We start from the raw sequence: 14,689 nt of genomic DNA, 5'->3' as shown, positions 1-14,689 counted from the left end.
AAATGGCTGCTCTAAGTACCACCCCAGGGCAGGAAACATTCCCTCTTCACATCTAACATACTGCCTTATACAGCATGTGACTCCTCAAAATGCCATCACTGATTCTTCTAGACTAATTTCTAACACTACTTTGTACGTCAGAGTGAAGTTTAAGTGTATAGTCTGGAAGCAAAACCAGAACCAGGATCAAAATAGGAGGCACCAAATGATCTCCCACTATATTTCTTTTGTCCTTTAAATTCTGACTCTTTTAAAGGAGGGGATGGGGAGAGGAAAGTGATTTCTAAATCCTTGATGCTGATCTAAGCAAAGAGATGAGGCCAAAAGCACTGTCTTGGTATACAGGGAAACAATCTCCAAGGTTCTCAATGGGAAGAAGTCTGCTGGAGATCCCAGGGATCTTAGAAAGTCTCCCTAAGAGGGCCTCTGCTCTGGGATGATCCCTCATACCCTCAGCCTCAGAGGTATAAAGGGTAAATCCTTCATGCTTCCTCTACCACCTGCAGCATCTCCCATGTGTGAGACGAGTTAACTTGGTCCATGGAAGAAGAAACTATGCATGTCAGCAAAACCATCGTTAAAATCCTGAAATGATCCTGACTCCATTTTTCCCTGCTAAGCATGGGGCAAGGCAGGATTTTAAGAGCAGGAAGCACCTTTTAGCTGGCTAAACAATACAGTCTGTGGGTAAAACAAGAATGAGCCAGAAAAATCCTAGTCAAGCTTCTAGGAACACGAGCCCCTCAAGCCAGGCCTTGCTTTGAGCAAAGCCTAGCTTTGGTCTTCAGACCAGCTGTCCCGGGATACCAGCTCCAGTTTTGCATCCACAGCACGATGTGGGATCAATGTGGGCATTCCTGATGGAGGCTAAAAGAATATCAAGGCCCAGGCATCCAACCCGTTCACTAGAACAGGATACTCGCTGGTATGAGTTAGTTAAATCTTTGACCTACATGTACCTTGCAAGGGCTGCTATGTAAACGCTAATCCCTTGAGTGCATCTGCTCACTAAGTGTGTTTGTGTCCCTGCCCAGGCTGGCACAGGCATCTGGCTGCCCCGCTCCCCTGGCCGTGACAGCTGCAGACGCGTCTCACTCTCAAAGGCTTTCTTTCACCTCTCTGCATTTATACTGCAGGGTTGGTTTTTTTGGTTTTGTTTTACACACAATACATCTTGACTCCTCTAATTTGTTAGCCAAAACAAAGCAGTCGTGCTAACAGCAGAACCGATAGTCTGCTTTCCTACTCTCGTGTCCAGCGCTGAGCATCAGTGCAGGCTCCCCAGAGGCTCATTAGGGTTGTGTAAACATTTCAGTATGTCCCTCTGCTGCAGCACTGAATAGATTCCTCCCACTACAGATTTTTGTGTGCCTACCACGGTCACATTACTGTCACCCCTTTCTTCTCTCCCAGATAGACTGAACTAAATGTTGTTCCCTCCGGAAATGAAAATAGAAGTTTTAAATACAATCTGAACTTAAATCACTACTTGGATAAACTGTAGTAAGGTGCATATGAAAGATAGCTTAATTTTCAGGGCTGTTCACCACAGATGAAACAGCAGGCATCGGCAGTCCACAAAAAAAAAGAAAAACAACGAGTTCTCTCATTAATAGGCTTAACAACAGATTTCCATTAGGAAAATGGTTCAGGCGTTTTGATTTAAAAATAATGGCCTATATTCCTCAGGAGGGGAGAGGGTGTCTCTGGAATTATTTTCAGAGTTCAGAAACAACAGAGAAAACACTGGTTGTAGATTAACTGCCCAGTTTAAGGCAAAGATATTAAATTCTTCTTTCTCATTGCAATGCAAAAAATAAACACAAATAACTATTTCATCACACCAAAGTTTGTGAAATAAGCATAGCTGTTTGATACTCTGGCAATATTCCCACCAAGACTGCTTTACCTTTGCCTGAGTAAAGGTTAGATACAAAATACTAACTCGCTTTGATACTTCTTTACAAACTGTAAAATAAAAGCTATTGACTTATGAGTAAAGAGAGGCAAGAGTTTGGCTTGCTGGCATGCAAGGCCATCCAGAGTAACTTAAGACCCCTAAGTATTTTACTTCTTCCAATCCTGTTAACAGGGCAAAGTAAACAAACACTCAAACTGCATAAAAAGCTAATGAATCAAGTTCATGCGACTTTGCTGGTAAATGTTCCCCAGCAATTTTACATGCAACACTAAATTAAGTGTAATTTAGCAACAAGCCACAAGGAATGCAAACATTTCACACTATTTTACTGCTACAGAAAAGACAAGTCAGTTCTTAACATGTTTAAACCCAAAGAGTCAGTATTTAAACACACTTAAGTCTTCTTTATCAACTCTCCTGGCATTTTTTTTTTTTTTTAAAACATCAGATTGCGAAACCTCCCCCTTCCTTTCCCGGCTTCATGCCCTCGGGCAGTTCCTGTGTTTATCCCTCTCTCCCTGCCTCCCTCCCTTTGGCAGCCCTGAACAAAGCCACCTATTTCAGTAAACAGCTGCATTTGAGCTCTGTGCAACTCAGGCACTCATAGTGACAAACGGTTTTAAAAAAAATAATAAATAAATCTCAGCAGCCTGTGTCCAGGAAACAAAGGACAACCTTCAGCCCTGGTCAGCTGCACCAAGAGAAGCCCCATTCCCACCCAAGACTGCAAAAGTGAGCCAACCCCAAGGGAAATCCCATCCGCTAACCCGCTCCCCCTTTTCTGCCAGGCCCTATGAATATCCCGGTGTAAAACGCCAGAGGAGGCAGAAGACTTACTCGCAAGCAGAGCTCTTCCCACTGCCTGTGCAAGTGTTCAGCTTGCTCCTCGACCACCATCATGTCCTCGGCCAGGATGCCGTAAGCCAGCCACGCCTTCATGTCCCGCACATCCTTCATGTCCCGGGCCCAGTCTGCCAGCGACTGCTCCAGCTCCTGCATGGAAACGCACCCAGAACAAGCCTTGGCACTAAGCTCCTCTGGTTTCCAAACCTGCTCGTTAATCCCCTGCCTGGCCTGTGGGGGAGGAGAGGAGGGGAATGTTCAGCCGCTTGTGCGGCGTTCTCCGGCTGCACTGGACGGGGTCCCCTGTATTTGGCTCAGGGCCTGACTGGGAGCCCACGGGAGCCCAGGGCAGAGCTGCTGCCGATTAACTGCTGCAGCAGCAGCCGCCCCTGCATCCAGAAGTGCGGAAACGCTGCCTGACCTCCCGCAGCTCCCCATGCTCCAGGGCAGCCTCTGGGGCTTCACGTCCAGGAAGGTACGCGCCCACTTTTTTGGGTTTTCTTCTCTTTTTTATTAGTTTGGCCAAGTTGCTTTCCACCTGTATTTGTTACAATCTCAGGTTATTCATTTAAATGCTAAAAAAATAAAACCGGTTCCCTTCTCTAATGAATGGTTTCACAGGCACTTCATCAGATTTGTCAGAAACGTGGAGCTTTTAAACTGTTCATTCACAGAAACATGCTCGCTCTCTTCTGTTTTGTTCCCTTGACTCCCCTTTCCCTTTATAAGAAGGTTATGTATTTTCGTTATCAGTGGTCACCTAAAAAGCAGAGACACCACTGCATGGAGGAAACATGACACTCTACACACGAGGTACTAGGTCTCATTTTGCAAGCCAGTTGCCGAGAAGCGTCAGTGGCTCCTCTAACAAAAAAAGGTCTTACAGAAGATCCAATTTGTTTCATTTTAAAGGGAAAAGACTGTGAGTATTTGTATCAGGAGAAGTGTGCAACATCCAAGCCTCGCGAGCATTTTTACAGGTCTTTTGATCACTTATCTAAATCACAAAAAAAAAAATAACATGATCTGCTTCATCCCTGGAGGAAAAAACCCAAACAAAACTGAGATTAAATTTACCTGAGCTCACAATATATTATTCCCTACAGATGTGGACACATGCTTTTATGTATCTTAACAAGGGGTGAATCCCCGCATTAACGGTGCTAACAGTGGAATTTCACGGGACCTTGCTAGCCTCATATGAGGTCCAGGCCAGAGAGAAAAATAGTTTTATTCCACAGAACAGTGAAATACAGCGAGAGGAAAGGAGGTCCCTTCTCCCCGTGCCATTTCAGTCCTTTATTTTATTACATTGTGACACCCAAGAGCAGAAACTGCACTGGCACTGTCTGACCCTGATGCCTCTGCGGCTGAATTTCCTCTTACTGGAATAAAAAGGCAGGAGCTGTGTGCTGCCATCTCACAAATAATGCAGGGTTACAGCAAGACTGCTGCCATGGGAAAGGCAGCCTGCACTCACAAAGAAGATTTCAGACAGCTGGTAATGAGTTCAAAGCCTTGGCTCATTAATAAGCTTATTTGCTCCCACTACATAGGTCAACAATTCACTTCATAAAAGGATGATGAAAGACTGACCAGTCCAGACAAAATGTCTCCTATCCCTTGGAAATGCTTTCCTTGCCATTTAATTTTCATGGTGCAATACAGGCTGCAGGGGCTTTTGCAACTCCCATACTGTTAATTTTCTTTCTCTTTAATTATGCTCAGATCCTGCAGGTCTGCACAGTGCTTTGCAGACTTACAAGGTCTCTTGCCTGAGGAGATCCCAGTCCAAAATGGATTGGAAAACAAGAAGAGATTCAGCCATTAGAATAGCAGTCAATTGAGCTGAAACCAGGGAGTTTTTTCCATTTTATTTGAGCAACTTATTTTATAAATTCAGATTGTGGAAAGGGAGCAGAAGCAGGAAAAAAAAAATGCCAAACACTACTACTCTTCTTTTAATCTTCTTGATCAGATGGACTTTGCAGATTGGCAACAATCAGGATGGTATAAAGGAGAGAAATTCAGCGTCCCTGAAGAGCAGGAAAGGGGGAAAACTGATTTTACAGGGATCAGGTGTTGTGCAAAGGCTACGTCTATTTAAATACAATATGGCTGTTCAATACCTTAATATGTTCCTTGACTTTGTAGAGCTCTTCATGTTCAACTGGAAGTGGATCTTTTACTTTCTCCTTCAGCTCTCGCAGCCTGCTTGCTAATTCTTTGGTTTGCTTTTCATAGCAGTCCCAACTCTGCTCAAGGAAGTTATAAAAGGTTAAGGTACTTTATCATAACGTAGTGAACCATACGGATACGCTACAAAATAGCCTCTTCAACCCACTGAAGTAAATAGTCATGTGCTCTCGTTATTTGCATTTTCTTTTCTAATACATAGTACCACCCACAAGAATTTGGTACATGGATTTACAGAACTTGAACCCTCTCTGTTATTTAAGGTTTGCCTTACAGAGTATTTCTGCTCATTTTGTTTTGTCCAACCTAGGAGGCTTTAAGCATAGTTTTTGAACTGGGGATTATATTCAATTTTAAGACATACTTATGTGCTTTTTAGCCATGAAAGCAAATCTTTCGCTCTAAGGAAATAAATAGGACCTACCCTTCTGTTTAGAGGTGCAACAACAGGAGGAGTAACAAGTCATGCTAACTCCCTCTAAGCTAAATTTTAGCTGAGGCTTCACAGCCCAAAGCAGGAGAGAGCTCCAGGGCACGGGGACCACGATAACAATCAGAGCGGGAAAACATCCATTGTAGCAATAAACGGATGCCAACCCCGTTTTCCTTTGGAGAATTCAAGGGACCGCAATTTTAGCTTCCCACAAGCCCTGATGGCACATGACAGGCACTTCCCTCAGACCCTCTGCAGCAAGCAGCAGCTCAGCATTTGACTTGTCACTACAGAGCTCAGCCCTGGGGACACTGGGGCAGGGAAGCTCTTGAGACCCAATGCCAGAGAAGCAGGCGCCGCTCCTCCCTGGGGAAGGCATCATCTACCTCTAGGGTGCTGCTGAGGTGGATCTTCTCCTTCTCCAGCAGGGCCTGGGTGTGCCCCCAACTCTGCTGTAACTGGCTGAGCTCCTCCTGGAGAACAGCGTTGGTCTCGGGATCGCAGACAGTGCGTAACTTCTCGCCAACATCGATGATTAAGGAGTACATGGCTTGCCACCTCTGAAGAATCACTGCCTTACTCTTTAAAAGAAAAAAAAATAAAATTAAAGTTTCTAAGCTGTTCTTAGCAAGCTTTAGAAGTGCACTCCGGGTGTTTCACTTGGGAAGAAGAGAAGACTCACAAAGGGAGTTACAAGGCACTAGTTTGTTCACATTTGTGGAAGAGTAATGAATAGATCTTCTCTTATTTGCTCTTTTACTTTCAGGAAAATCAGATTCTTTCTGATCTTCTGATCTATAAAAGCCTACAATAGGTTTTCACAGACTGAATCTACAGAGTGAAAGTGCAGCAGTTACAGAAAGATGGAAATTCAGTTGTCAAGCTACTCTGAATGAAAAAAGAGTTCTGTTAGCACCTCTAGCATCAACAACAGACAAATTTTTCAGAGATAACAGCTCTGTTAATCATGACATACTCCAAGTGAAGTAAGCTATCAATAATAATTTGCCTACAACACAAATTGGTCTGTAACAGAAGCAGATAAGATCATTGTTTCTTTCTCTAAAACAGCAGCAGGAGGGAAGGGCAATTTGTAGTAGGAGGGAAAAGACCTGCTGTTTTTTCTCACTAAGGAAAAGCATGAGCACTAACTTGTAAAATACAAAAGTCATCTGGAAATCATCTTTACACAGCAGGTAAAAATAAAGGTGAAATAAATAGGGCAAGTGCCAAATGGAATACTGGTAATGTGTTAATCCATCAACATTAGGTGTGTGGGAACACAATAAATCTTGGACCTTCCAAATAGCATTCAATAATGTATTTTTGAAAGGTTTTAGATTGCCTTAAGCAAACATAAAGTTCACTGTGTATTTTTACTTTCTTATAAAACAAAGAGGTGCGTAATTAAATGGAAAACCAAAATATCCAAAATTAACAAAGGAAAATATTTTTTTCCCTTGCACATTAAATGCACAGCTTGCTACCCTGAAGAACTGCTGCCTAAGTCTGTTCATCCTGGAGTGGTGGCTCCAAGGACAGACTTGCAAGTGCTTTATCTTCTGTTCCTGGCACCCTCCTGCCCATCCCTGCGCACACAGGACCCATATGGCTTCTCTTGCCGCATATGTGCCTGCTTCCTTCAGGCAAACTGCAAGACCTGCTGCCATGTCAATAAGCTGCATACAGACCTAGAAGGTACCTGCTGACCAGGGTTCCTGCCTAATCTCCCTGGCACCCTGCATTTCTGTGTTCATATCAGTAATATTTTTAGAGCTACTAAATGACAATGTTGAGCAGGAAGTTTCCTAGTATAATGAGCCTTTCATAATATCAGTGCTTTCTCATCTGTGCTCAGCTTTAAGAAAAAGTATCAGCAATTGTTTTTCCCTCCAAAAGCACGTGATTTTAAAGTTTTGTACCTTACTGGACAGAAGTTATTTCAGTCTGAGAAAAAAACACATATTTTAGATTTATCAGCGATAAATACAGTACCTTGACATCATGAATTAGATTTCTAAGCTGGTAAGGGCTACAGCAGTCCTTGCTCTTCACAACTGTGATGAAGCTATTTGTATCAGCAAGAAATCTGCTGAGACTCTGCAGGGAACTCCTGAAGAGCTGCCACTGGCTCACAAGTCCATCGATATCTTTTTTCTTCTGCTGAACCACCCGGATAACATTCTGCCACTGCTCTTTCAGCAATGTGAACTTGGAAATAAATTCTGTTCTGAAGATGACAAGTGTTGAGTGTTAATATATTTTGACCTCAAGGTTGCATTTTACAATAATTGTGATGGATTTGCATTTGCAATATTGTATTCCAATTACGATACCCAACTATGACAAAAGCTTTATGCAGCCCTGAGCTTAGCCCTGCTGTCTGTATCACATCTTTTAAACAATCAAAAAAGCTTTTACATGATACAAGAACGGATAACGCAAGTTATTCTCGTTGTTGTGGTATAGCGACATATATAGTACAGCAATCGCAGGAACAATAAGCACTAAACACTTCTCTGAAGAAGGAAGTCAATGCAAGTGAGACAAGGTTTCTGATTATGCTGCAAAACTGACCTACGCTTTTACCAGGCTGTAAGCAGGAGTTCAACCACCATTGTATCCTACAGCAGTGGGGGTGGGACATAACTGCAAAGTGAAGAGACTCTGTGTTGTTCTTGAACCCACTCAAGCAGTTTTTTGGCCTCTCCTACAATATGGTTAGATGATCCAGCAGATCTAGCTGGAGTGGTTAAGACAACTCCCATCTACCAATTCTGCTCCTCTGCAGGAGGCTGTGGCCCACAGATTAGTTGTTATACAAACACCTGTGTTTGTGTGGCTAGCTTCAACACAAAAATCCAGCAGCTTTGCTTAGTGTAGCCCTACCTTCCCTGGCAGCTTTAAGCCAAGCTATGGACTTCATACTGAAGCAGCTGAGGGGAGCACACACACTGTCCTGCCAGCTCTCTGGAAGCAGCATGCTCTGGCAGAGAGGGGTAATGCATTCACAGCAGAAATGCCTGAGGCAGTTGGACCTCTGCTCACAAATATTACTTGCTGCTTCTCACTCTACGTTAAGAGAAAAGTATAAGATGATACTGATAAAAAACAGGTTTAGCTACCATATGTTTTGGGTTGCATGTCCAATGACTCAATGCTCTGTCATGCGTACCAAGGGCAACATGGAGAGTCTCACACCTCTGCACTTTAAAAAGTAGAGAGGTCTAGGAAGAGAGAAAGGATCTTTCATATGCAGCATCCTCATTACCCTCTGTAAGAAAGTAGCTTCTCAACCACAGTTACAGTTTCAACCAACTGCAGGGTAGCAGTAGACATGAAAGCCTTCTGTTAAGGAGCAATCATTTTTCCTAGGCAGACCATCCAGTTACCATCCAAAATGCAGTCTGGCCAGGGCACTCTCTTTCTTTCTCATTGCACCTCCTCACGCTTTTGCAAAAGGTGCCAAGGGGTTATTAAAAGAGTTAACTCAGGCAAGAATTTGGGTTTATGTCCTCATGACAGCTCACGAGAGCATAGATTCAATACTAACTCCAAGGAAGACAGCGTACTCACTGAATTACCAAGATCTTAGGGAGAAAAACAAATAGATTACCTTTTCTCTGCTTCTCCGGATTCCAAGGAGAGTAGAACTTTTGCTATGATAGAATTAAACGTCTGCTGATTTATGGAAATCTCAGTTTGCAGCATCTGAAAATACCATGAGAACAACAGTTTTAACTACTAGACCTTCTGCTCCTCTAGAGTGACAGCATTTATTTCATTTTAAATGCTGAAAGCTCTACTATTTTCAAATGCTTGTATCAAATGCATCCAAAAAGATTCCACACTTTTTGCACGTGTGATAGCAGAACCCACCACGAGCTCTATGTTACAGGTAACCCGAAGCCTGAAGTTTGCTGGACTCATGAGAAATGCAGCCTAGACAGAAACCCATAGAAAAGGTGTAAAAAAGCTACGTGTAAAGCTGAATTTACTCTTTATCACAAACAGCAAAAGTATATTCTATCAATAATTTCATTGCAATGAATGAATTGGAGAGGTCTAAGACAGAAAATAACTTTCTGTGGACCCTAATGAATATCACTAACATGCAGAAACTTAACACCCTGTGGAATTCGCGGCAGCACAAACACTCTAACAAATGTTTAGCATTCACCACTTGATTTTTTTTTTCTGTATTTTGGTTGGTTTTCCATCCTTCCGCCACTAGGACAAAGTCTATAGACAGACACTTTGCTTAGAATTGCATCCCCGTGCTACTGCAGGCATGCAGTGTACCTTCTCCTCTGAATGGATACTGTTATACATATCTCTATAACAAATAGCAAGTGTTTGGAAAAATGCCAGCGAAATAGGTTTCCACCAAAATCTAACAAGTCGTCAAAACAGAAATATGCAAAATAAAACATTTTGTTTTAAATGCCGTTCTTGCAGAAACTGGTAAGGTTCCTGACAGATCGCCAGGAAACTGCCTTGCTAGTTGTCACAGGCCTCAGTGCTCTGGGACAGGTAGACAGGCAAGTAACTCAGGGTTGCAGAAATCTAAGACTTCCGCAACACAACACTCGAGGATGCACTCCTAAAGGTCTGATCCCTGCAAAATGGTATCCATCCATTTTGGAAAAAGATTTTCACATTTCAAATTTTTCCTCTGAATAAGTACAAGGCCACGTTTCAAGAGTGAAATGCTCTGTAAAACTCTGGCCAGATCTACTTTCAAAAGACATAGTATTTTCTAGTGATTTCGCCCCACCTTCACTATTCAAGATGCTGCTTCCATTTTTAGAGTTAGCTTTACCTCATACACTCTCTGTTGCTCCTGCAGTTCTTCAAAACGTCCTGGAATATTTGTTTTTAAGACCTCTCTCATTTTTTCTAGGAATTTCATCCAGTTTTCACATTTCTGAAAGAATTTCTTTTCATCATTTTCAGTTCCTTCAAGCACACTGGAAAACAAAAAGAAATCTTCAGGAACTATTGTGCTGGTGGTTTTTTTTCTGGATATGTTTGCATACAGTCTAACATTGGTGGTTACTAATACTAACATAGTAGGGCTTTGCTTGGCACTTTACCACCTCTTCACCTATGAACATATGATTTTTGCTTCAAGTGAGTTGGAATACAAATAGCCACTGAATAATCTGGAGTAAATTGAAAGGGCAGGAATTCAACTTGGAAATCCCCTGAGAAAGCTCAGAACAGATTTCAAGACTTCCCATGCTTTAATTTTGTTTTGATTTTCCTCACAGAAAAGGAAATAGTTAGCAGTGATTTTTTGTTTGTATTACAGACCTGCATTGTTCAAGAGCAGTTGCTGTCTTCTGACTCCATTGCCGAGTCAGGGTCTGCATTTTCTTCAAGGTGAAGTCACTGAGTGGCAGCTTAATGCTTGCTTCATTCAAACTCTCTATGCTTGGAGAAAGTGCAGCAAGTTCCAGTGTGTGATTCTGGAAGTAAAAGAAAAAAAAAATAATTGCAAAAAATACTGCCCTTCTTTCATTTCAAAGAAATATAGAAGCCTCTTCTGTAGGAAGCATCTGAACATTATGCTTTGAAAATGCTAACTCAAAAACACCCAACATTTCTGTGTTAACTTCAGAGAACATAGGAAACAAAAAAGTCACAATTCCCTTACACAGGGCCCCTTTTTCCAACTGTACTGAACAAATACTCAGGAGCTGGTATTTGCAGATTTACTTTGTACCCTACATTGAGGGCAACAAGATAGCTCCAGAGCAAAGCTGGGAAAAAAGATATCCCATCAATCCTAAATCTATGTGATTTTCCTCCTCTCCATGCACGCATTGCCAGCCAAATGTTTACCTGGAGTTTTTATGAACTTAAATCATTGCGTTTTGTGCTTTGGGTGAGATGATAGTTACTGTGATGGAAGTGCTTTAACTATGATACTTAGGACGCAAAGAGTTTCTTGAAGTAGGCAAGAGCTGGTATCCTACGGACACTTAAATCCTAAACATGTATCTTTTTGCAGTTGGGAATCCAAACATACCACGAGCAATTCTGAGCTGTCTGTTTCTCCCTCTAGACAGAGACTATCGAAGGCATCTGTGCAATTCTTGACATGACCCTCCAGTGTTTCAAGGCAGTTCTGGAAATCCTCCAGTTGTAAAAGATTGAACTAGGGTGAATATTGCATATTTGCGTTAATTATGATTTAATATACATACTCAGTCTACAAAAAGAAGCAATAAGCAGTACCATCAGGAAAACAAACAGTTGTCAAATTCAAATTATAATACATTTATAACTCATTAACTGAACCTTTTCAGTTTTTGCACTGGGTAAGGGGAAAACTTAAGCCAAAGCAGAAAGCAAGAAACCGAGTCTCTAAATCCTGAGAGATTTAATATCTATCTGGAAGGAATGGGGGCATCTGCAATAGCTTTTTGTAGCTTTGGGCTGTTTGATTTATTGTGAAATTGGAAAGCCAAAACTTAGTTTATCAGAGGGAAGAAACTTGTGAAAATGAGCTACACACAGGGCCTGCTCTCATGTGCCTCGAGCCAAGGCTATGCAGCTTACGTGAGCTCTGTGGAGAGAAATAACTAGGGCTGGAATTCAACTTTTTTATTCACTAGGTTGGTTGCTTTGGGTCAGGGAGAAGAGCACTGTGGAAGCTTTTTCTTTCTTGCAAGAATTAAGTTCCACATCTTTAAGAATACTGAAACAGCAAGATTTTTATAAGGAATGAACGGCAAAAATTGGTGTGGGGAGACAGACAGTTCTGTGGTCATGCTACAGGGTTACACCAGAGAAAATGACTACCCAGAAATGGAAATTTGCTTGGAAGTTTTCTCAGGAATACCTGTGCAGAGGGGAAGCTAATCCCACAGCGCTCCTGTGAGCGGAGCATCATACGGGGAAACCTGGATCCAGGTCCCTCCCTACTCTGCCTGAACAGGGATGAGAACTTGGTCTTCAGAAATACATCAAATGACCACAGTTTTTTGCTTGGTTTTAGATATATTGTGTGCACTCCTATCAAAGCAAACTGAAGCCCTTGGGTTCTTTCCAAGGCAGAGCTGAGAAGGTTTACAACTTTGAAGTTCACAGAATAAAAATACGTTTCCTAACCTGTAATCACCTGAGGGCCCCATACTGCTTCACTGTAATAGGTCCCCTTACAAAGGCTTGTTAGAGCAACACAAGGCAGGTGAGAAGGGTGAAACCCTTCCTTCATCTGTCCCTCTGGCTTCATTTATTATTTTTTTACATAGTCGATCATACTGTCAAGCTTTATTTTATGGAAATTCCATTTCGATTCAAGAACTACAGGGCTCTAGTGAAGAAGGTAGCTCACACGGGGCTCTAATGGAGAAGTTACCTCACACTGACAGCTAAGTTAACATTCAAAAAAATACCTCAAATTCATCTAACTTCCCCTGCAACATCTTGTCCAAATAGAATGCTCTATCGAGTGGTTGCAGCTTCTCCAACAGAATGTCTTGTGCAGCTGTCCCAGCGTGCTGTTTTATCCGATCAGCCAGCAAAGAAATCCGGGCATGGCATCCTACTATGCTATAAAGGCCAAGCTGTAAATTCTGATGAGAGAAAGGGAAAGAAAAAAAAGTCAGCAAATTAATCAGATCATCATTCATGTGCCACTTTCATTTAGTATCTTTTGTTGTTGTAACTAAGCTCTTTTTGTTGATCTCCTGCGGGAGCCAAAATCAGCTATAGTGAAAGCTTCATTCTTTTACTTGGAGGATAATGGGAATTGCATCCATTGACTCTAGTGCTGCAAAAGGCACAGTTCAAAGTTCAGTGGAACACCGGTGACTTCAGGCAGTGGGATACTACTGCTACAAAGAGATTAGGGAGAGAAATCAGAATATTCCTCTCTACAGAATGGATTTACACTAGCAGATGGAGAAACTGGACCATGCTGCAGATGAGAAATGCTATTATGTTACAAACATACCGGTACTTTGGATCCCTTAGTGACTGAGGACTGTGGTTTTGATTTTCTTTGTTGTTCCCCTTTACTACAGAAATCATGCTAAAAATTAAAGGCAGTACCAGAACAAAGGGAGTCATTTTGTACTCGTTCAATATACTTGATTATTATTTTTTTTTGACCTGGACAAGGAATGGCAGATATCCTCTAGAAATGTATTTCTAGAACTGTCGTTTACTTTTAGCCATGAACCCCCCTGGAATTTGCCACTGTATGTTGTCTTTTGTGTTAGTAATGATCAAAGACTTCTGATAGCAAAGAGCAGACACATTTTCCTAAAAAGCAAAATGTCTCTTAGTTCTTGAATCATATTGTAAACTGCCACTTCAGACATTAGTAAATAACCCATTTTGATTTCTTACTCTCTAGATAGGACTTAATTTTTATTTATCATGGCAACAGAGTTCCATAAAACCATAATCTTTCCTAATACATGCTAGAGGAAAAGATTAGAGAGATTAAAATACAGCTTTGTAAAGCTCATGTATTTTCAAATACATGTAACTCGTATGCCATATGACCGATGCCCCTTCTTCTAACTCACCACTTTCAAAAAAACCACAATAGATTCCACGTGTCTGACCCACACGAACCAGGACAGGATCTATAGTGCTAATGGCACTCTAGTGGTCAAGCCTTACTTAGCAGGTGCAAAATAAGGTTTTACAATTTATGTCACAGACATTAACAGATCAGAAAAAAGTGAAAATGTTTTAGTCTAAGTTTTGCTGCTGTCAGTTGTTTCTGACACAGGGAGAAATATGAGAGTCCTCTTTCCCATAATGTAAAGTTTCTTAATTGGCCATAGAAACTAGAGTACTTTGGACTTCTTCCAATATGTGGCTAGAGGTTCATAAAGCATGATGAATCATTGCTCTGTCCTGAAATAAGGATTATTCTATTTCTTTATTGTAGTCTGGAGTAACCAAAAATGTCAGAACCTAATGACAGCTTTGCTGCCGGAGAGAGTCAAATGTACCCTGTGGTCTCAGCATGAGATCTCATTTGCCTAAAGTCAGAAGTATTTAGAATAATCTAATGAGCTCAGAAATCTGTGAACTTACCAGACCAGTCCAAGTAAAAGTACCAAACCCAAATAAAACTGATTTGAAGACCTCAAGATGGTCCTGTGCTCTGGAAAACTGGTCTTTTTTCCCCAGCTATTGTTCTAGTAGATATTATCTCTCCTCCCAAGCAGTGTCCCATTAAGTAAATAATTTTTGGTTTAATGATTCCTTCCAGCACAGGCCTGATTCTTTGTATAGAGCAGAAAGGGACAGATATGGAATATGAT

General features: G+C 41.7%; 1 protein-coding gene across 10 annotated transcripts in view; it reads right to left on the bottom strand.

Moving 5' to 3' along the window:
- Positions 1-14,689, bottom strand: part of SYNE2 (spectrin repeat containing nuclear envelope protein 2) — a 196,357-nt gene that overhangs the window by 32,541 nt on the left and 149,127 nt on the right. For all 10 annotated transcript variants that reach the window (XM_074583746.1, XM_074583755.1, XM_074583756.1 and 7 more), the window contains 9 exons: positions 12,800-12,979; positions 11,428-11,556; positions 10,710-10,864; positions 10,216-10,363; positions 9,010-9,104; positions 7,389-7,623; positions 5,780-5,974; positions 4,894-5,019; positions 2,759-2,914 (listed from right to left, as the gene is read on the bottom strand). In XM_074583746.1, the coding sequence (XP_074439847.1) occupies positions 2,759-2,914; positions 4,894-5,019; positions 5,780-5,974; positions 7,389-7,623; positions 9,010-9,104; positions 10,216-10,363; positions 10,710-10,864; positions 11,428-11,556; positions 12,800-12,979 (1,419 nt within the window). The remainder of the gene's footprint in view (positions 1-2,758; positions 2,915-4,893; positions 5,020-5,779; positions 5,975-7,388; positions 7,624-9,009; positions 9,105-10,215; positions 10,364-10,709; positions 10,865-11,427; positions 11,557-12,799; positions 12,980-14,689) is intronic.

This window comes from Larus michahellis, chromosome 4 (assembly GCF_964199755.1).
Source record: "Larus michahellis chromosome 4, bLarMic1.1, whole genome shotgun sequence".
NCBI classification, from domain to species: Eukaryota; Metazoa; Chordata; class Aves; order Charadriiformes; family Laridae; genus Larus; species Larus michahellis.
The sequence above is the reverse complement of the archived record's forward strand: the minus strand, read 5'-3'. Positions and strand labels throughout refer to the sequence as shown.